Genomic DNA, 21,161 nt, shown 5'->3' on the forward strand with positions numbered 1-21,161 from the left:
TTAATTGAACTAAACAAGTAAAACCCACAGTATAGAGTCAAGGTGGACTCTCCTTCTAAGTGCTGCTTAAGCTAAAATCAGCTAATTATCAGTACAGGGAGGGGGGCGACCTGCTGGAGAGGCGCTCTGAGGAGAAGGACCTGGGGGTCCTGGTGGACAATAGGTTGACCATGAGCCAGCAGTGTGCCCGGGTGGCCAAGAGGGCCAGTGGGATCCTGGCTTGCATTAAAAGGAACGTGGCCAGCAGGTCAAGGGAGGTGATCCTCCCCCTCTACTCTGCCCTGGTCAGATCTCACCTGGAGTACTGTGTCCAGTTCTGGGCTCACCGGTACAAAAAAGACAGGGATCTCCTGGAAAGAGTCCAGCGGAGGGCCACAAATATGATACGGGGCCTGGAGCATCTTCCCTATGGGGAAAGGCTGAGAGACCTGGGTCTGTTCAGCCTGGAGAAGAGAAGACTGAGAGGGGATCTCATCAATGTTTATAAATACCTGAGGTGTGGGAGACAGAGGGATATGGCCAACCTCTTTTCAGTGGTTTGTGGGGACAGGACAAGGGGCAATGGCCACAAAATGGAGCACAGGAAATTCCGCGCTAACATGCAAAAGAACTTCTTCACGGTGAGGGTGACGGAGCACTGGGACAGGCTGCCCAGGGAGGTTGTGGAGTCTCCTTCTCTGGAGATATTCAAGGCCCGTCTGGACGCCTACCTGGGCAGCCTGCTCTAGGGAACCTGCTTTGGCAGGGGGCTTGGACCAAATGATCTCTCGAGGTCCCTTCCAACCCCTACAATTCTGTGATTCTGTGAATTATGTTCAGATATCATAAAGAATAAACAACACTTGTTCAGAAGTTTAGCAATTATGTTCCTAGATAGATACACTTGGTGCACATAGTACTGCTGTTGTTGGATTAATACACTGGGATGTCTTTTTAATTAGTGTTACTAAGTACATTCTTGTGATGTAGCTCTGATGTTTTTGCTGGGCTTCGCTACAATATCTGGGCTGTATATCTCAGGCTACACACCTGCCCTATAGATTTTTAGCTAGTTAGGTATTTTTGGAAGAGTAGGAAGTTGCTCCCTGCAGATAGGCACAGAGAAAAATATACATGTGGAAGCATGTTTTACTAATTTCTTTCTCTTTTAACGATTTTATGTTCATGTAGTCTGAGGTTACCAAAGTATGCATGAGTGTGAATGCAGTAACTCTCTCCCATTGTTCCTTGCTTGTGAATAAAAACACTTTCCTAAAGGAGAATGAGTGGGACTGTTTTTTGTTTTTTTTTTTTTTTAAATTTGTGTTTTTATCTCAAAGAACGAACTGTGGCTTAACATCCTGATTATTTGCTAAAACTTGAAAACAATTCTTTTTTAATTAGCACATGAAAAATGCTGATTTTACTATTAAACTTAATTAGGATATGAAAAAAATCAGCTACAGTAAAATAGATGTTTTAGTGAAGTATGACTTGTCTTTCAGGTAAAAGCAAAAACTGAATTGCTGCTTTCAGCAGAAGCATCAAAAGCAGCTCAAAGAGCCGACCTTCAGAATCATCTGGACACTGCCCAACATGCGTTGCAAGATAAACAACAGGTTAGGAGCAACATACAAACGTAAAGTTTCTACCTTACCTAAAAATCTACTTACAAACCTAAGAATAATGTGTTTACAAACTAAACGTGACTATGCATTTGAAAATAATCATGTAGGGTATTTTAACCATGTGATAGGTATTCAGTTCTTTCTGCTGTAATCTGGACCAGATACATTTTATAGTGTAAAGAACTTAATTAAGAATCCAGTCCTTGCTGTATTTTTGGCTATAGTTTGGGATCTAAGTTTCCATATTGGAGTACAACTCAATTCCAATCCATATGTTATGAAAAAAAGAGTTTATAGAATGAAGTGGGTACAAGTGAAAACTCTTAACTTGTATTGCATATCCAGATAAATTCAAAATCAGATGTCTTTATTCAGAAATAATTATCTGCATGCCAACTGACACAAAAGCTAGAAGGTGCTTGTTAAAACTGCATGTTTTAGTTTACATTAATCCCAGTGAAGCATGCTACCAGGTACTGAATCAAATATTTGTATTGTTAGGATTAGTGCTGTTCCTATCTTAGTGGAAATGTCCAGCAATTCCGAAGAGCACTGGTTTTTAGGGTGGTAATTAATTTAGGTAATTAATTGCTATAAACAGAGGACCTCTTTTTGTAACTATTAATTAAATACATAATTACCTAACAATTAAACAAATCAACTTGCTTGGAGAGCAAGGAGGTTGGATGTAACTGTCATCTTAGTGGTTACTAAGTGAATGAGTTTGTGTCTCTTGCAGGAATTATGTTGTTATTTGTTGAACAAAATGCTTTGTAATCATCTTTAGTATGTGAAGAGCATACTCTTCCCATGATACTGGCTTTCTTCTCCAGTGATTCATTGATTTCAGGAAGACCGCAAAATTTTCTATAATGTCTTGTAGTGTTACTTTCTAGTTATTGCTGTATTAACTTCAGGATCTTGAGCATTTATTGCATACAATTTCTCTTCTGTTTATAAGGAAAAACCACATTTCTTAAGATTTAACTCACAGCCGATAGAGTTTGGGGATATGTTTAACATAGAGAATTTGTTTCTGCTTTTCCCACTCAATTTCCTGCCTCTCAGAATAAAAAACATTATTTTCCTTTTTAATTTCAACACATTAGATCATTTAAAGCATTTATTCAGAGGACATTAGTCATTTTTGGAAGCTATTTAAAAGCTAACAAACCTCTTATTTTTATTTTACCCCAGGAGTTAAACAAGGTCAGCAGTCAGTTGGATCAAGTTACCGCTAAGCTGAATGATAAGCAGGAATACTGTGCTCAGCTGGAAGCCAATCTCAAAGAGTACAAAGAGCAATGTCTTTATTTAGAACAGAAAACTGAAGAGCTGGAGGGACAGCTTAAGGTTTGTATTGAGCACAGCGTATGAGCTTACTGCAACTGATGTTCTCCACTGCTTGGTAGTATTTCATAAAAGCTGTGCTCAAATTACAGTGAAAGGATTTTATCAATATGACTTCTGTAGGTTTTCTTTTTCACCGGTGTTTCCTGATCTGCCCTTTAATCCTATTGTCTTCTTCTGTGCTAGAATATCATATAAGATTTGGGATGTTGCCCTTATACTGTCACTTTCCACTACGTGTGCTTTTACCAACCTCTGTGCTACCTGGAAAGTGCTATGAGAAGGACCATGAATACTTCTTGAAATTAGAGTCTCCAAGTGTATACATTTTACAAGTGGTACCAGCAAATATGTGTTACATTGGTTAGCCCAAGTTAATACTACCTGTCTGTTTTGATTTAATTCTGAAGCCCTTCAGTAGGCCTTTCTGGGGGGTTTTATCATGATTTTTATGTATGAGAAATATTTTTCCACAAATTTGATCATGAGTTTTGTATTCCATTTCTGGATTTGGATTTTCTCTTAAATTGCACATAATTCTGACGAGTTTGCAGAACCTTTTGTTATTTTGCTACACTAATGTTTTCCATTAAGGATGAATTACTTCATTGTTTTTAAATTTGGGCTTTACATTTTGTTCAATATTTGTTAAGCATTCTTAGTGGTCAAAATCATGGTATATAAAATCATGTAATATATAGGTCTTGGGAGCAATGCAGAATTAGTTTTGCAGTGTTGTGTATCTGTTCTGAAGGAGATCAGCCATCTAGAGTGAGTGAGGTGTGCTTTTTCTAGTTTATATGCTTTTCTGCCTGGTTTCATTTGTGCTTTTATTTTTCATTCTTTTACTAGTGTATCACAGGTAACCAGTGTACTCAAATGCTTAAACGCTCAAATGCAGGAATATGCTGTTTGCTTCCACAAGATTTTATGAGGTCCGTATTAGATGAAGTGTGAAACTGAGCAGGGTTGTTGATGTTATCAACAGGAGTGCAATTCTGTGTAAAAGTCTTGGTGTCATCACCATTCTTTAGGATTATTCCAGTTGAATGCATGGTATTAAAAACGAGAGAGAGAGGAGGGGGAAAAAAAAAAAAGGAAATCCTGAAACCCTCAGGAATGTTCTTTGAGAAACTTGACCATGGTGTTTTATGGCCACTGCGTGAAAGCAGAAGTATCTATAAAACAGCCAATGTGTTGAAGAGTCTAAGCAGTGCCCGGTTGCTGAGGACTCCTGTGTTCTTTATATTTCATGCAAATGAACAAGTATCTTCTATAAACAAAACAAAAGAAACCTTCTGCCAAACAAGCACAGGGTTTCTTTATAGCTGTAGTTCATGTCTTTGTTGTTATAAAGAATGGCAGAGTTGGGGGGTATGTAAATCACCAGTCATTTGAAACTGCTGAAACTACTTGTTGGTAGCTGAGAACAGGGCCCCAAAGCTGAACGCTGTGTATGTCCTTTTAAAGATTTCTGCATTTTATTTACTACTTTGCAGTAAAATGGCTGCTTGGCATTTAACTTAAAGGTGATTTCAGAATGTTTTACCAAAATGAATCACTTCTGGGGGAGCAAAAGAATTGCAGGAACTAAACAGTGAAAGGCAAGTGGTCAGCTAATGAAATAGATAGTGTGTGAGAACTGTGACTGCTTTTTACAGTAAACACTTTTTACAGTAAATACTACTGGACGACTTCTGCATTTTATTGTTTTTTGTTTTATTGTCTGTGTTCTGATGGCTCTAACTTTTTTGTTTTTCTGTCTCAGAAACTTGAAGCTGACATTCTTGATGCTAAAACAAGCAAAGAACAAGCTCTTCAGGAATTACAGCAGCAGCGACAGCAATCTACGGAATTAGACCTCCGAACAGCAGAACTGAGTAAACAACTTGAAGCGGAAAGAGAAGTGTATGCATACCCTGTGTTATAATACTTTTCAAAGTTAGATATAAAGCTAAGCTAAATTAGAGTGGTTTGGACTACAGTTGAAATTTTGTTCTACTTCTTAAAATCATAGATAAAAGTGATGTATTCCCTCTGCTATGAGAACTGAGTTATATCTCATCTATTTTCTTGCACTTTACCTGCCATGCAGACTCCATCTGCCACATCATCTTCTGTGAATCATTGGCTGATGTGATTTAACACACTTTGGTTTATTCACTGTGCTTGTCAGCTAAATATCTAAGTAGGCTGACGCACTAAGGTCTGTCTCTAACTATCCATAGCTCTGTAACTTTCAAAGATTAATTTGCAATTTATGCATAAGCAGCAAAGGGGTAGTTTCTGTTCACAATATTTGAGGAAGGAAAATCCATCTCAAAATAGCATTTATAGTTGCTTATATGTCTTCACTGGAGAGACAAATGCCTGTATTCTGGAAGGAAAAGGTATTCGTTGAATTAATTCTACAGATAATATCTTTAAGTAGAGATGTTTAATGATACAAAGAAAACTGTGAAGAAGAATTTTAAAAAAAATCTTTTATTTTTCTTTATTTTGCTTTGTATTTGCAGGACGTCTAGTGCTAAATTGGATTTACAGAAGAAATCTGAGGCCCTTGAACAAGCAAAACAGCAAATCTCAAAGCAGGAAGAGGAAAATGCCAGCCTCAAACAAAACCTTGAGAAATCAAGTCAAGATACAAGTAAACAACTCAAGGAGTTAGACTGTAAAATAAAAGTAGCAACATCGGAGTTGCAACAGGTGAAATTAGAGAAAGATGCTCTATTAAAGGACCTTACAGCTACCAAAGAGAAGCTCTCAAAAAGTTCTGAATCCTTCAAAAAAAAGAAGGAAGAATTAGAAAAAGAAATACAACAAGAAAAAGCAGCTGTAGCAGAAATGGTTAGTAGGCTTTTTTGATTGGACCTTAAGTTTGAGGTATTTACAATGTGATATTAAGATTTTATTTTTGTTCTGAAAACAGTGCACATATGATAAGTGCATGAAAGTTAATTTTCTTAAGGAAAAACAAATTTTGATTTTAGTTGTTTATACATGTGTCCTAACTTGAATTTTTGTCTGGATGTTTACTGTGGTAAACATCTGTTCATATCACACAACAAGATCCAACTGGCTGTTATTTTGGGAGATGCCTAGCTTGAGGTTTTACAAGAGCACTATTTGAGTTTCAGAGAGGTCTCTCACATGATGGTATAGTAACAAATACTTGACCAGGGCAACCTGTTATGGTAAGAAAAGTGTACTCCTGGTAGCCTTAGAATGCACCTTTTTTTCTTTCCCCTTTTGCTTTGTTGGTAACATGACTGACTACTATACAGGTATATATTTTATAAATTTTCTTATGCAGGTTTACTGACAGCCCTACCCTCAGAACGTGGTAGAAGTATCTTTCTCATTCCCTTCCCGTCTTGCATGTCAGTATTTGAGTATTTCCCAGAACCCATGTGTAGCTGCTTTTATTCTGCTCTTAAAACAAACAAAACCAAAAACAAAACAACAAAACAATAAAAAAAAATCCCCTCATACTTAAAAATAACACTTTCCTTTCCTACTTCACCTTAAGATAAGCCTTTTTGCTTGCTTTAGTTATGGTTGTTTAAATATTTGCATTTTTCCTAAAAGCTTGAAGGATTTTCTCCCCAATTTATACGCAAATATTATGTTTGCATATTAATCCTGCAAATCTGTTTACTCATGAGTTTTAGAACATCAAGAAATTTTGGATCCTGAGGAGAGCAATGTGCCTACTGCTTGCCATACGAAGAGGGGCTGGCAACAGCAGCCTCAGCCAAGGACACTATCCCTAATCAGAAAAACTTCTTGGCACATGGCTGCCTTGAAGTACAGAATATCAGCTGAGTTCAGCTTAGATTTATCACTGTTAATGGCTAGAGACGTTTTTAGCTGAAAATGTCTGCAACTGAGAAGAAAGGCATTTTCATTAGAAAGAAAAGCATTCTTTTTGAATGCTTTGTAGCTTCTGTGAAAGTACTTGTCACTTGGTCTTAGAAGCTCACATAAATACTTGCTTGTCTTCTGTTTTTTTAGGAAAAATCTTACCAAGAAGTAAAACAACAGCTCCAGGTACAAACAGAGTCTGTAGCTAAAGAGAGGAACGAATTGAAAAACTCACTGGAAAAAAAGGAGGGGGTAAGCCATCCACATGGTTTCAAAAATCAAGAAAAGAATAATAACAAATGCTTAGAAGATTCATTTTCATTCTCATATGCTGGGATTAATGAGGGAAAAAAGAGGTTGCAGTTCTCAAATTGTAACCCATCTGGGACACTGAAATTAGGTGATACAAAATTGCCTGGTAAAAGGTAAATGCTGTATAAAATTATGTAGAAAATTATTTTGGGAGTTACTGAAAAACACCTCAAGGACAATGTGGTCATTGGTCACAGCTAACATGGGTTCATGAGGGGAATGTCCTGCTTAACGAACTTAATTTCCACCCACCTAGTTTATGAAGGGAAGACAGTTGATGTAATCTTTTTTGGATTTCAGTAAAGCTTTCAATACAGTTTCTCACAGTAACTTTCTGGACAAAATGTCCAGCATAGAGTTAGATAAATGCATAATACAATGGGTGAACAACTGGCTTGAGGGATCGGGTTCAAAGGGTTATAGCAAACAGGATTATATCAGGCTGGTGGCCAGTCACTAGTGGAGTGTCCCAGGGCTCCATTTTAGGGCCAGTCTCTTCAATATTTTCATAAATGACTTGGATGTGGGACTAGAAAATGTTTTGAGGAAATTTGCAGACGATACTAAATTGGGAGGAGCAGTTGACCCTAGTAAGGGTAGAGAGGCCTTGCAGAGAGATCTTGGCAAATTAGAGAGCTGGGCAATGACCAGCTATATGAAGTTTAACAAGAGCAAGTGCTGGATTCTGCACCTGGGAAGGGGCAACCCTGGGTATATGTACAGACTGAGGGACGAGAGGCTGGAGAGCAGCCCCACAGAAAGGGGTCTGGGTGTTTTCTGCATAATTTTGCCAAGTTGAAAATAAGTCAACAATATGCCCTGGCAGCCAGGAGAGCCAACTGTACTCTGGGGTGCATCAAGCATAGCATTGCTAGCTTGGTCAAGGGAAGTGATCGTCCCACTCCACTATGCACTGGTGCGACCTCACCTCGAGCACTGCGTGCAATTTTGGGCACCAAAGTATAAAAAAGGAAAAAGCTATTAGAGAGTGCCAAAAGGAGGGCTACAAAGATGGTGCAGGGTCTAGAGGTGAAGACGTATGAGGAGCAGCTGAGGCCCCTTGGTTTGTTCAGCCCAGAGCAGAGCAGGCCGAGGGCAAGCCTTTTTGGTTACTGCGACCAGCGGACACTCCCCGACTTCTAGCAGTCCTTTGGGGGTTGGACCAGAGACCATATCTTCAGCTTTAACAGTTTTTTCATTTGTGAACTTGTCTGTTTGCTCCTTGAGCTTTGCAATTTGTCATACACACAGTTTACATACTACAGCATGTACAAATAATGATTGAAATTAAAATTATATACAGTTATTTAATATTTTTGAATATAGATCTCTAAGCAGTTGTCGATAGAACTTGATTCAGCACGTGCACAAGTACTGGAAGTTCAGGGTCTTCTGAAAGACAAAGAAAAAAGTGAGCAGCATCTTCAGGGAAAGCTGAGAGACCTAAAGGAATCTTTTGAGCAGAAGAAAAAACACAGTGAAACACTACAATCTGAGTTAAAAACTGCCCTTTTAGAAAAGGTAAGGCTGGCCTCTCACTCCTGTAAGAAAATTAATGTAAATTTCTTTGATATATGCTGTGGCTTTTATGCTTATGTTTTTGGAATAAACAGCTATTTACTGTGGTCTTGCTGGAAAGGGTAAGGTCAGGATGTGGAAACAAAGTCTTCAACAGGCAGTGCTGAAATATACAGATTCTCTAGGAGCTGAGTTTCAATAAAATGGTAAAAATGGCTAGATTGTATGTCTTTATTTTGACTCAGGAGGATACTGTGAAGTAAGAGCTGCTATTTTCTTGTAAAGCAGTAGACAGTTTTGTGAGAGCAGTTTAGACAAACTCTGCAGTGTTTTGGAATGTCCATGGCAGTTTTAAACTAACTCTTTTATTATAGCAAAAGAATTTATCTGAGTGACAGAATGAAACTAATAAACCGTAGTGGAAATAGTTCAAATGTCTTACATTCGCGAATGTTGTGTTGCTGGTAAATGTTGTGCCAGCTTTGGCTGCCCTGTACTGTATGATCATACTTTTGCTTTAGCCAGTCTAGGGAAACTGTAAAGTTTTTTTTTTTTTTTTAAATAAATATATATATAATTTAAATTTTAAATGTTTGGTCTCGCTGCGTTTAACTAAGTCTCATGATGTGAATTTAATTTTGTTGCTAAATTAGCTACAAAATATTGCTATAAAAACTGTATATGTTAGGTTACTGAATTGCTATTTCATAAGTGGAAACGAATCTAGTTTTGCAGTAAAAATATGATTCATTGAAATCATAAAGCATACTGTCTGTAACTTTAACTGACACTTCTTATGCCTATGTTTCAGGCAGAACTGGAGAATAAGCTGCAACAGCAGACAATTTTGTCAGCTCAGGAGCTTAAAACAGAGAAAGGAAAACTAGCAGACTTACAGAAGACCTATGAAAAATATAAGGAAAACATGGAAAAGCTGCAACTGGATCTTTACGGGAAAGAGTCTGAGCTGCTGGCGACCAGGCAAGACCTTAAGGTACTTACAGACACTTTAATGTTATTTGTGACTTAATAGATCTGTCTGTATCCATTCTGAAGACACAGAAACAGTGCAAAAACTGTATGGGGAAAGAAAAAAATAAAAAGGCTCTTTGCTATATATAGAATATAGTGCTGTTCACTCCCTTCCCCTGGGACAAAGGATATACTGACACTAATTGAAAGCCAAGTGTATTTGCCAGCTTACCTGAACTACCCTTCCGTTTCTGCAATGGCAATCTGACCTATGGAAGCAAAGTGAAAGATGATTTATTTTCATATTCTTTTTAAATTTTTTTGGTGGTATATATTGTAGCTTTCAACTAATTTAAATAATGTAGCTAATTAGGGCAAAGTCACTGATGGCATGTGAGTAACCACTGCCTTCTAGACGATTTAACTAGAATTGTAGTTGTCAGTCTGCTCCTATGCCCTTGCCCGTTCTGCTTCTTCCTGTCTCGTTACAGACTTTGAGAGATGTCATACTGATAGAAACAGTAGGTTTAGGGACCTGCCTGGAGTGCAGATGTCTGAATGTAATCCTCCAAGTTTTTGCTATTCCTAAGCAGAATGTACCTGATCTGATATTCAGGAGTAATGCCTTCAAAAATATGTTTCTGGGAATTGAGTCGATAAGAAAAGGTGTTTCTTTATCCTTTTTCCTTTTTCCCCCCCTTCCCTCATGTCATGCTAAACAAATGCTCAAGTTTGTACCAGGACATACTATGCTGCAGAGATGTGTGGCTTTGGCTCTTTTCACTTGCAAAGCTGGAGTGGGAGTCATCGTCTGTGTCTGACATTGTTGTTTTAAGCTTTTCTGAAGTTCTTGGAGAGAAATAGGTGCTTCTGGAGAACTGGTCATCCAATCCGTTTTAGATGCTGGCTTCTGTTTGCTTCACTATATATAAAGGGAGCTTTTAGTGACTGGTTAGGTTTAATATGTCCCTTCCACTTCTTCCAGTGTAGTCTTTTCAGTCCCATCCTTGAAATATTAAAGGTTTTGTGGCTATTTCAGATAGCTCCATGTGAGCCGTGGAGTCCTAGCCAAACTCAGTGTTTTGAGTTCCTTTAAGAAAAAGAAAAGTAGCTCCTTTATGTGTACATCATTGGATTCCTCTTAATCATACTCCTCCTCTGTGACATTAGATTACTTGCCACATTCTCCTGCAAGTCAGAGCAGCTTTATTTTTGGTGCTGCTTGATTGAATTGCTGTGCTAGGGTATAAAGAACTTTGGCCTGCTTAACAAGCAAAGGTGGTTTAAACATACAGTTAGTTACTATAGCTTGCTAACCTCCTTTCTGAGTTAATTTCCCAGAATGTGTTTAGATCAACACATTGGTAATTATGGTATAATTTAGATTGGTAATAGCAGTGACCTGTAAAAGCATTGGATGTTCATTTAAATATTGCTTGTTGCAAAGATAGCTCTGAATAAGTATTATTAAATCAGCTGGATGACTTCTAGTTCTGACAAATATAAAATAGGACAGTAGGCTTCCCACGTGCTTTTAAACCTGAATTGGGATGGTAACAAGGGAGAGAGATGGGACATCAGTGCAAAAAGGTAAAACAAGGTGATAGGAACAGGTGACTAGCAACACCTGTAATATATAAATAAGGTGACTAGCAACAGGAGAATAAGATTGTTAATATGAACAGGTAACTGGATTTATTATGTAAATATCTGTGGAGCCTAGAGAACCTGTGAAAGATTGGTGTCCTCAGTACTGAGGTGATGTACCAGTTTGGAGGCTGTTTGCATGGTTGTTTATTTGTTTATAGTTATTTATGATAGTTAGGGATAGTGAGGTCTGCTTGGCACCGCTTTGCTTTTTTGATGTAAAATCCAGGAGAGGAAAAAGGACAAGACCAATACATGTTTAATCACAAGCGTGCCGTCTCATTGCAATGTTAAACTAAAATAGTAATGATTTTCTTCGCTGCTTTCTCAGATTAGTTATAAAAAGTGTCAAGGAAGACTAACGCTAGTTTGGAGAGGTGAACATAAAAGTACCACTCAAATCAGAAGAACTCTGTGGCAAAGTTTCATAGTCAAGCAAGTTCTGCGCAGTATGTTTGTCCTTAGGGGAGTTATTTAATTAAGGCAGATGATTTGAGCCAGAGCTACAAATTTTGGATGGTTTGGAACCAAGGTTGGTAGGAGGGCTGGGGTCCAGAATGGTCTTGATATTTATTATTGGTAGACAGTAGAAGAAGTTTTTAGAACTTGTGTATAAGATAAGCTTAGATGTCTTACTGCAGGGTTTCTAGTGGAATGTCCCTGCACAGCTGTGTTTAGTGAGCGTGGTTTGACGCCCAGTGAGCGGGGCTGTACGCAGAGCACCATCTGCTGGCTTCTGGCTGGAATATCACTGCCAGGCTGCCTGGCTGCTGGTCACCTCGGGCTGAGGGAACTGCGAGACTGGCGTGTGATAAAAAGTGAGTAATGCTTACACGAAGTTTTGCAGTTGGGGATGCAGCACTGCGTGAGAGCTAGCCATGCCTAGCTAGAGGCAGAGCAAGCGGGCAGCTGCCTGGTGCGCCAGCAGCACAGGCTGAAAAATTGAACGCCCCCTTAACACTTCAGTTTCTGGTTCAATAACAGAAGGTCCAAGTTATGTAGTGTTAGCCAGATGCAAACTGTGAAGCTGTAAGTCTCCCAGAGCAAAAGTGAGAAGCGTTGTAGCAAATTTTAAAGTGAGAACATAGAATCTTAGGGATACTATATGCTGCACATTTAGTTTAACTTAAAAAACCTGCCTTCTGTAACAGTGAATAAACTCATATGTTTTTGTCTCTGACAGAACAAAAGAAATTGGGCAAGATTTGAGTGCTTGTAAAAGCTATATTTATATATATATATAGATCATTTATATCTATAAATGGGATTTTTTTTTTGTGGAAAAGCCTATTTTTATTTACAAGACTTAATGAAAATGAAAAGCTGTTATTTCTGCCTTGATTTTGAGGTAGTGCAAACAACTTGTGCATCTTGCTCTTCTGAACTCTGCCAAATACTCTTCAGTCTTGGCATTTGTGCTTTTTGTAGTCAGTCCTGTTTTTTTTCTGTGTTCTCAAAAGAATGTTTCTTTGCCTCCGGTATTGGCACCACTGTCTGTGCATCTTCAGTGGATGTTCTGGATGGTATTTGCGCTGCCAAACCTCAGGTCTCTAAGTTAGGAGCCTAAGTTGCCTACAGTCAGTCTAATCCTACCACTGAGGAAGTGAAGCGACATTAGGTTAGCATCTGTGAATAACTGCATGCCCCTTCTGTGAACTGGGTCGGGGGAGAGGGGCACACAGACTACCACGGCTCATTTGTGCACCTCACTTAGATGGATTGAATCCAGGACCTAGCACCCGGCTAGTTCTGCTGGTGGCTCCATGTAGCCTATTTGCAGTGCAACAACCCAATTGTACTGGACAGGGCTGAGATTTCCATTTATTTGGCTAATTAGTTATGCCAGTCAACCTAACATCTGGTTTTATTTACAGTTAGTCCAGAATGACTTCTTTTGTTCTGTATGTTTTCCTTACATTTGGTTTTCTCTGTCATCCTAAAGCGTAATCTCATGACTGGGGTTATATTACCATTTTCGGAGAGTGATGTCAAAATTGAACAATAATAACTAAGGTGAATGGCATCAGATTTTGGAGAGATGATTTTATGTTAAAGATGTGAGCTCCTCAGGAGTCCAAAAGAATCTGTCTGAACTAGTCTTGTTGGAGACTGAGCCAGGAGCAAGGACAATAACTGGAATGTTTTAGCCATGTGCCGGATTTCTGCTGATTTCCAAAGGGTGCTGTGAGGGACTTTTGAGGAAGGCAGAAAGAAAGGCACAGATAAATAGAAGGTGGATTTACTGCTAAAGTTATATTGAATGGTTTCCCAGTTAAGGCCAGTAGCATTATTATTAATCACAACACAGTTAAGAGCCACTTGCTGTGCATTAGCTGTAGTAAGATAAATTGTGCTCAAAATTCAGAGTCCCTTATATTGCAAATGTTTATACATTGCAGAGCAGGCTGAATACTGGCTCTTCTTTTAAGAACATCTACCTTGTCTTAGTTTGGGCATAGGCACAGTCGGATCACCTGTCCTGTATGGACATGTTGGGGGTGGTTGAGGGAATAATATCTGCTAGGTGAAGCTTTTTGTTGGGCTACCCACTTCATAGCCAAATTTTATCATCCTGTACTAGTAAATTGGCTACAATCATACTCCTGCAAGAAACAAATCTGAATAAAAGCCATGCCTTCAGTATGCCTCATTCTAAATTTGCAAAAACTATTGTGTTTTCCCGTGAAGGTGTTCTATGATGATGCTACACTTCCCATCCTTTCTCAGCTGTAGGAAATTACTGTACTCCACCGCCCACAGTGAAATAGAGAGGGCTTATTTTCTTTTCTGAAGGACCCACTCTGCTACAAACTTGAAATTGCAAAAGCACCTCCTATTTTGCTTCAATTTTTTCTTGAGCTAACACCTTGTGGAGTTTTAAATAATAAACTGTTATAGATCAGAAGATGTTTGGCCTGCAAATTAATTCAAAAAGGCAGTTTGAATTTTTTAAGAGACTGAAGCTGTAGAAAATGCTATTGAATCAGCAGTGTTGCATCAGTTGTACTTCAAACTAAATCTCATTCTACCAGTAAAACACTTTAGACTCTACAAGTAAGGGTTAGGAAACAGAAATTGGTTTGTTTTTAAATGAAGACAGGAGCGGCTTAAAACAGATGTATAATCAAGTGCAGTCAAGGTTGTTGAAGTTTAGTGATTTTTTTTTTAAAGGAACAACAAGTACAAGAGGTTTAATTAGGGTTTAAGTAAGAGGAGTAACAGCTAAAAGAATGTAGTTTATTCTGAAAGAATTTAAATCCTTATTGGTGCCCTGAAGGTAATAAATTAATCGGTAATAATAAATCTCCCCACTTCACACTGTGTATCTTAGCGTAAAATGTTTCCATCAAGTACCATGATTTTGGTGACTTAGAGGATGAGTTGTTTATTTTTTTCTTTTTGGTTCTTTGTGAAATGACATGCTTCTAAATGTAGCTGGTCAATGGCTAAGCCAAAGGCTTTAAAAAAATCACAACACCCTGCCTTCCAGAATACTAAATTAAGAAGAGCCTCAAAGTTTGACTTTGCTGTGAGTAAATAGAATGAGTCTTGGGTGTGAGTTTGAGATTGTTACTTGGGTTTCTGTGACCTATTGTAGAGAGACATATTTTTCTGTGGAACAAAATCATAGAAGAGCTTGTATTGTAATGGACCTTAAAGATCACCTAGTTCCAACCCCCCTGCCATGGGCAGGGATGCCACCCTCTAGATCAGGTGGGTGCCCCATCCAAGCTGGCCTTGAACACCTCCAGGGATGGGGCATCCACAGCTTCTCTGGGCAACCTGTGCTGGTGCCTCTCCACCCTCAGAGTGAAGAATTTCTTCCTAATGTCTAATCTAAATCTATCCTCTTTTAATCTAAGACCATACCTTCTTTGTCGTATCACTATCCACCCAACTAAGGAGTCCCTCTCCATCCTTTTTATAAGACTTCTTTAAGTATTGAAAAGCTGCAATGAGGTCACCCCAGAAATAAGGAGAGTTGGAGGCCAGTTAAATTGCAGTATGTAATAGATTTTGAATGGAAGTTTAAGATTTGATTGAAATGCTGATACACATGAGACTGTGAAACATTTTGTTCTGATTCTAGCATTATTAGGTTGTACATTCCACTTCAGGATTTTCAAAAATTTCTTGACTGCGCTAGTGCTAGCTTCATTAAGTCACTGGAAAAAAAATAGTAATAACGAATCACTCCTGGAAACTTCACAGTGTAGCTTCACTGCTGCTTATGTAACAGCTGTATAGAGTTGCAAGGTAGTACATTTACCTTGAGAATAAAATCAGCTTGTGTAAGCAAATTCAAGTTCATTTTCTTTTTGTCAAACAATCACTTTTCCTTCTTTGCCCTCTGGATGTTTTCACGTTTTGTCTGTGGAAGGATGCAGTAGGTACTGCTGCTGGAAATGTTTCTGGGGACTTTGTTTTTGCTAGGCATAACCTCGAGACCCAGAAGTTCCTGTAATTATGCTTTGTCAACGTTTGAAGTAAAATGTTGCATGCTATGTGACAGTTTTTCTGTGGAAAATGACTAAATGATTGTCAAGTATCTGGAGCTCTTATACTGACAGATAATTTGCAGAGTTGTGTTTGTAATTAGTCCACAGAAGAAAAGCTTGCTCTTGCTCAAGAAGAGGTAGTTTCCAGCAGAAATCGAATTGCTAATAATAATCAGCAGATCCAGGAACTGAAGAAAGCAAAGTCTGCGCTGGAACAGGATGCATCAAAGAAGGAACAGCAGCTGGGTGAGAAGACCAAAATGCTACAGGATCTTCAGAATGATAGGGTAAATATCTCTGTCTTTTGAAATCATCCCACAGACACACACAGCCTCTCTCACCCTCTCCCAGCCCCATTAATTCCTGGTACATCTCTAAACAGGGGTTGTTATTGGGGCATAGCACTGTTGTAGAGCATAGCAACAGCAATTTTATTGAACCTCCTGCTCGAAGACTGTTAACAGACAGCTGAAGTGAATTTGCTTTAAAATAGACTGATAATTTGTACTAAGTGGTTAGACATGCAGGAAAACAGTATTAATTTTAAATATAAAACTGTAAACATGCTGCTAATTATTTACCCTGCTAACTGTGGATAGAGATATAGATATATGGTGGTTGGGTGGTTGTTTTCCTACTTAGAGCTTTTGTAATTAAGGATTTGGGGTCCTAGATGGTTTTTTTTTTTTTTTTTGTGAAATTGAAAGAAGTTACTTTTCTAGCACCTTTAAAAATAAATAAATATATATATATTTCTCTTCAAGATTTTGAAAGAAAAAGACTTGGCTAATGAAAAATGTAAAACAACAGAGCTCCAGGAAATAAAGAGTAGACTTGAAAAAGAAAGTGCCAAGCTGGGTGAAGAGCTCAGAGTCTGCAAGCAAGAATATGAGAAGGTATACTGAAACAAAGTGAATCTTCATGTGCTTGGTTATCTGATCAGAAATATGTGTTTTATTCAGTAGACATTATCTGGAATGGCTTTGCAAAGGTGATTGCTGTAAATATCAGTATTACAGATAGGAGAACCAAAGCACAGATTTCACTGAGGTTCCTGAGTAATGCTGACCTGATTAGTGGTAGTCCTGAAGCTCCAGTTCCCAGTGTGCTTGGCCAGGTAGACCACATAACTTGTCTTAGTTTCAGGGTTTTTTTTCTGGTTTACTGTAGATTCACTGCATACCCTTGCTTGACAATTCTGAAGTATAGAAAAGATGTGCCGAAGTGTCATGAATATGAAGTTTTCCAGATATTCTAGGAACATCTGGTACTTCTCAAATATGTGTCGTAGAGTTTGAAACTCCCTTGATGTGCTGTGGTTTTTAAAATGTCTTAAAAAGTCACACTTGGGGCGGGGGGAGGGACACAACATCGGGAGCCTCATAAAAGACCGTTTTCCAAAATCATAACAATCAAATGAGATGTCTAGAGGGTAAAAATCTGTAGACTTCAATTAAATAGGTGCACAGTCCAATCTCTTCTTAAATTCAGACAGGCTCGGTGCAGTGACCACTTCCCTGGGGAGCCTGTTCCAGTGTGCAACCACCCTCTCTGTGAAGAACCCCCTCCTGATGTTGAGCCTAAATTTCCCCTGCCTCAGCTTAACCCCATTCCCGCGGGTCCTGTCACTGGTGTTAATGGAGAAAAGGTCTCCTGCCTCTCGACACCCCCTTACGAGGAAGTTGTAGACTGTGATGAGGTCTCCCCTCAGCCTCCTCTTCTCCAGGCTGAACAGGCCCAGTGACCTCAGCCGTTCCTCATACGTCTTCCCCTCCAGGCCTTTCACCATCTTTGTAGCCCTCCTCTGGACACTCTCCAACAGTTTCATGTCCTTTTTATACTGTGGTGCCCAGAACTGCACACAGTACTCGAGGTGAGGCCGCACCAGCGCAGAGTAGAGCGGGACAATCACCTCCCTTGACCTACTAGCGATGCCGTGCTTGATGCACCCCAGGACACGGTTGGCCCTCCTGGCCGCCAGGGCACACTGCTGGCTCATATTCAACTTGCTGTCAACCACAACCCCCAGATCCCTCTCTTCTAGGCTGCTCTCTAGCGTCACATCGCCCAGTCTGTACGTGCAGCCAGGGTTTCCCCGTCCCAGGTGCAGGACCCGGCACTTGCTCTTATTGAACTTCATGCGGTTGGTGATCGCCCAGCTCTCCAACCTATCCAGATCCCTCTGCAAGGCCTTTCCACCCTCATTCGAGTCAACAACTCCTCCAAGTTTGGTGTCATCAGCAAACTTGCTCAAAATACCTTCTATTCCTACATCCAGATCGTTTATAAAAATATTGAAAAGTACCGGCCCTAAAATGGAGCCTTGAGGGACACCACTGGTGACCGCCCACCAGCCTGACGCAGCCCCATTTACCATAACCCTTTGGGCCCTGCCCGTTAGCCAATTGCTCACCCATCGTATGATGTTTTTATTTAGCTGTATGGTGGACATTTTGTCCAGTAGGATCCTATGGGAAACCGTGTCAAAAGCCTTGCTGAAGTCCAAAAAAATCACATTAGCTGGTTTCCCTTGGTCCATCATACGGGTGATCTTATCATAAAAGGAAATCAGGTTAGTTAGGCAGGACCTGCCCTTCACAAACCCATGCTGGCTGGGACCAATGACTGCTTTGTCCCCCAGGTGAGCCTCAATAAGTTCGAGAACCATCTTCTCCATGATTTTACCAGGCACTGACGTGAGACTGACAGGCCTGTAATTGCTAGGGTCTTCTTTCTGACCCTTCTTGTAAATCGGCACAACATTTGCCAGCTTCCAGTCTACCGGGACCTCTCCAAATTCCCAGGATTGTTGAAAAATAATTGAGAGAGGTTCCGCGATGACGTCTGCCAGCTCTTTCAGCACCCGGGGATGAATCCCATCCGGACCCATGGACTTGTAGGGATCCAGGTGGAGTAGCAAATCCCGCACACGTTCAGGGTCGGTTGGGAGTTTGTCATCCCCACCGTCCCAGTCCTCTAGCTCAGGGCACCCTGGGTCCCGAAGCCCATCATCGGCATTGAAGACAGAGGCGAAGAAGGCGTTAAGCGTCTCTGCTTTGCCTATGTCATTGTCTGTGAGGAGACCTTCCCTATCAAGGAGCGGCCCTATGTATTCTTTAGTTCTCCTTTTTCCATTCACATATCTGAAAAAGCCCTTTTTATTTTCTCTCACAGACACAGCCAGCTTCAACTCAAGGTGTGCTTTGGCCACACGAATTTTCTGCCTACAAACACGAACGGCATCCCTGTATTCTTTCCATGACACCTGGCCCTCCTTCCAGTAGCGAAACACTCTCTGTTTCCGCCTAATCTCCATTAGAATGTTCCTGGTCAGCCACGCCGGCCTCCTGCCCCGCCTGCCTGACTTGCGATATTTAGCAGTGTCATGAATATTTAGTTAATATTGAGTATTTAGCTTAAATAGCTTTAAGTCTTCAGTAAAACAAGCTATTTCACACTATGAAATGTGTGCACACCAACAGCGGCTTAATATGTTCATCTTTTGATCTACATACAAGGAGTCAGACTAAAACAGAAATTGTCTCCTACAGGCCTATACTCTAATTCCCATTTCCTGTCAGGAAGTGGATAGATACACTCTTATAGGACATCCCCTTGTCCTCAGGTTATATTCTCTCTCTATCTTTGGTTTAGTTTGTGTCGAAAACTTTGATTTCTGGAAAACTGGCAACCCCTGTTACGCTGTTAGTCCCTGTATGTTTGGCTGTGTAATTTTAAGGAAAAGGATTCCTATAAATTTAACTGAGTATTCTACTTCAAGATTTTTTTTCATTTTTTTTATTCCAGAAAAACAAACAAATGTTTAAAATCAAATGTATCATCCTGCTTGCTTAAAATTTAGTGTATATATTTATACCTCTAAGACTAAGAGAAGCCAGCTTTTTTCCATCAGTGTTTGTTTTTCACTTGGTCATTATTATGCTTTTAACCTGATTTTTACAACTAAAGAACAAAGTGAAGTAAATTTTAGAACCAACTCTAGAAAATGACAATGGTCATTTATTTTCAAAGAACAGTAAAAAATAATCCAACACAGCTTCTGCTATTTTAGTAGAAAAATACAGTAAATTTAAGTTTATTTTTAAAATTGAGCATTGTTCATAAAAATTGTATAAGTTTAAAGTCTTTGATCATGAAAATCACTGATAATCTGTGCTGTAAAATCATCCTTTTTTCCAATGATAAAATGAAAAATTATTGCTGTGCTCTCCCTGGAAAGCAATTACATTAGTTTTGAATTTGTCAGCAAAACTTTCAATGTTGCCACTTTAACTTTGAGCTCTGTATCCTAACAGGAGGTAGCAAATCTCAAGGATGCAAAACAGCTATTGATTCAACAGAAATTAGAGCTTCAGGGCAAAATAGATCATATGAATTCAGCTCTGGAACAGGAGAAAAAAAACCAACAAGCTGTCAAAGATCAGCTGAAAAAGAGAGAAGAAGAACTGAAGAAAGAATGTGTTGAAATTCAAGATAAACTGGTTAGTATGTTAGAGACTGTAAGACTGTTTTGTGAACGTGCCTTTGGATTCTTTCAGGGGCAGAGAGGAAGCATAGAGTTGTCTTAAGTTTTACATCATATTCATTTTTAAATGACAAGGTCAGAAATCTTTGAGGCATTTAATAGCATAGGAAGTTTCAGTAGGATGACAGTCTTGTGTAGTAGGGTTCACTGGATAAAAGTAATGATTCTGGTATTGTAAAGATTCTTTGCCTCATTTAAATATAAGGAATACAGAAAGAATACTTGGTTGTTTTTCTCTATTTTGTGGTGTTCTTAGCACACTGAGGTAAAAGAGAAAGAAGAAGAAAACCGGAAACATGAGGAAAAGGAGGCCAAGCTCACCATGCAGGTCACAGCTCTGAATGAAAACCTGGCTACCATGAAGAAAGAGTGGCAAAGTAGTCAGAGGCGAGTGAGCGAGCTGGAGAAACAGACGGACGATTTACGTGGGGACATTGCTGTCTTAGAAGCGACAGTGCAGAATAATCAGGATGAGAGAAGAGCATTGCTGGAGAGGTAAGCAGTGGTCATGATGTTGTGAAAGTGTAGTTTGGGAAATGGGTAGCCTTGCACTGAAAACCACTTTCAATTGATTCAGGATCTGCATTCATGCTGTCCTTAAATCCATGTTTGTCTGGGCTGTGGCTTCCAAACTGGAACCTTCTGTTGTCCCTGCCAAAGCACAGCAAGCGGTGTTGTGAACGAACTGTACTCTGTGGGCTTTGACAGGGTGACCATATTGTAGGAAATCAGGCAGGCTTATCAGAACCTTACTTTGTCACCAAAGCCACATATCTGTGCCTGTGCTTAAAGATTTATGTCCATCCCTAAGAGCCTTCTAAATCCATTGGGCGCCTCGGAATTTTA

General features: G+C 39.5%; 1 protein-coding gene across 3 annotated transcripts in view; it reads left to right on the forward strand.

The window, feature by feature from the left end:
* EEA1 (early endosome antigen 1) overlaps window positions 1–21,161 on the forward strand; it is a 77,821-nt gene that overhangs the window by 46,943 nt on the left and 9,717 nt on the right. For all 3 annotated transcript variants that reach the window (XM_066995096.1, XM_066995101.1, XM_048061059.2), the window contains 11 exons: window positions 1,485–1,598; window positions 2,805–2,960; window positions 4,726–4,865; window positions 5,474–5,804; window positions 6,972–7,073; window positions 8,460–8,654; window positions 9,463–9,645; window positions 15,871–16,056; window positions 16,534–16,665; window positions 20,086–20,271; window positions 20,572–20,810. In XM_066995096.1, coding sequence (XP_066851197.1) covers window positions 1,485–1,598; window positions 2,805–2,960; window positions 4,726–4,865; window positions 5,474–5,804; window positions 6,972–7,073; window positions 8,460–8,654; window positions 9,463–9,645; window positions 15,871–16,056; window positions 16,534–16,665; window positions 20,086–20,271; window positions 20,572–20,810 — 1,964 coding nt within the window. The remainder of the gene's footprint in view (window positions 1–1,484; window positions 1,599–2,804; window positions 2,961–4,725; window positions 4,866–5,473; window positions 5,805–6,971; window positions 7,074–8,459; window positions 8,655–9,462; window positions 9,646–15,870; window positions 16,057–16,533; window positions 16,666–20,085; window positions 20,272–20,571; window positions 20,811–21,161) is intronic.

Source organism: Anser cygnoides, chromosome 1, assembly GCF_040182565.1.
Source record: "Anser cygnoides isolate HZ-2024a breed goose chromosome 1, Taihu_goose_T2T_genome, whole genome shotgun sequence".
NCBI lineage: Eukaryota > Metazoa > Chordata > Aves > Anseriformes > Anatidae > Anser > Anser cygnoides.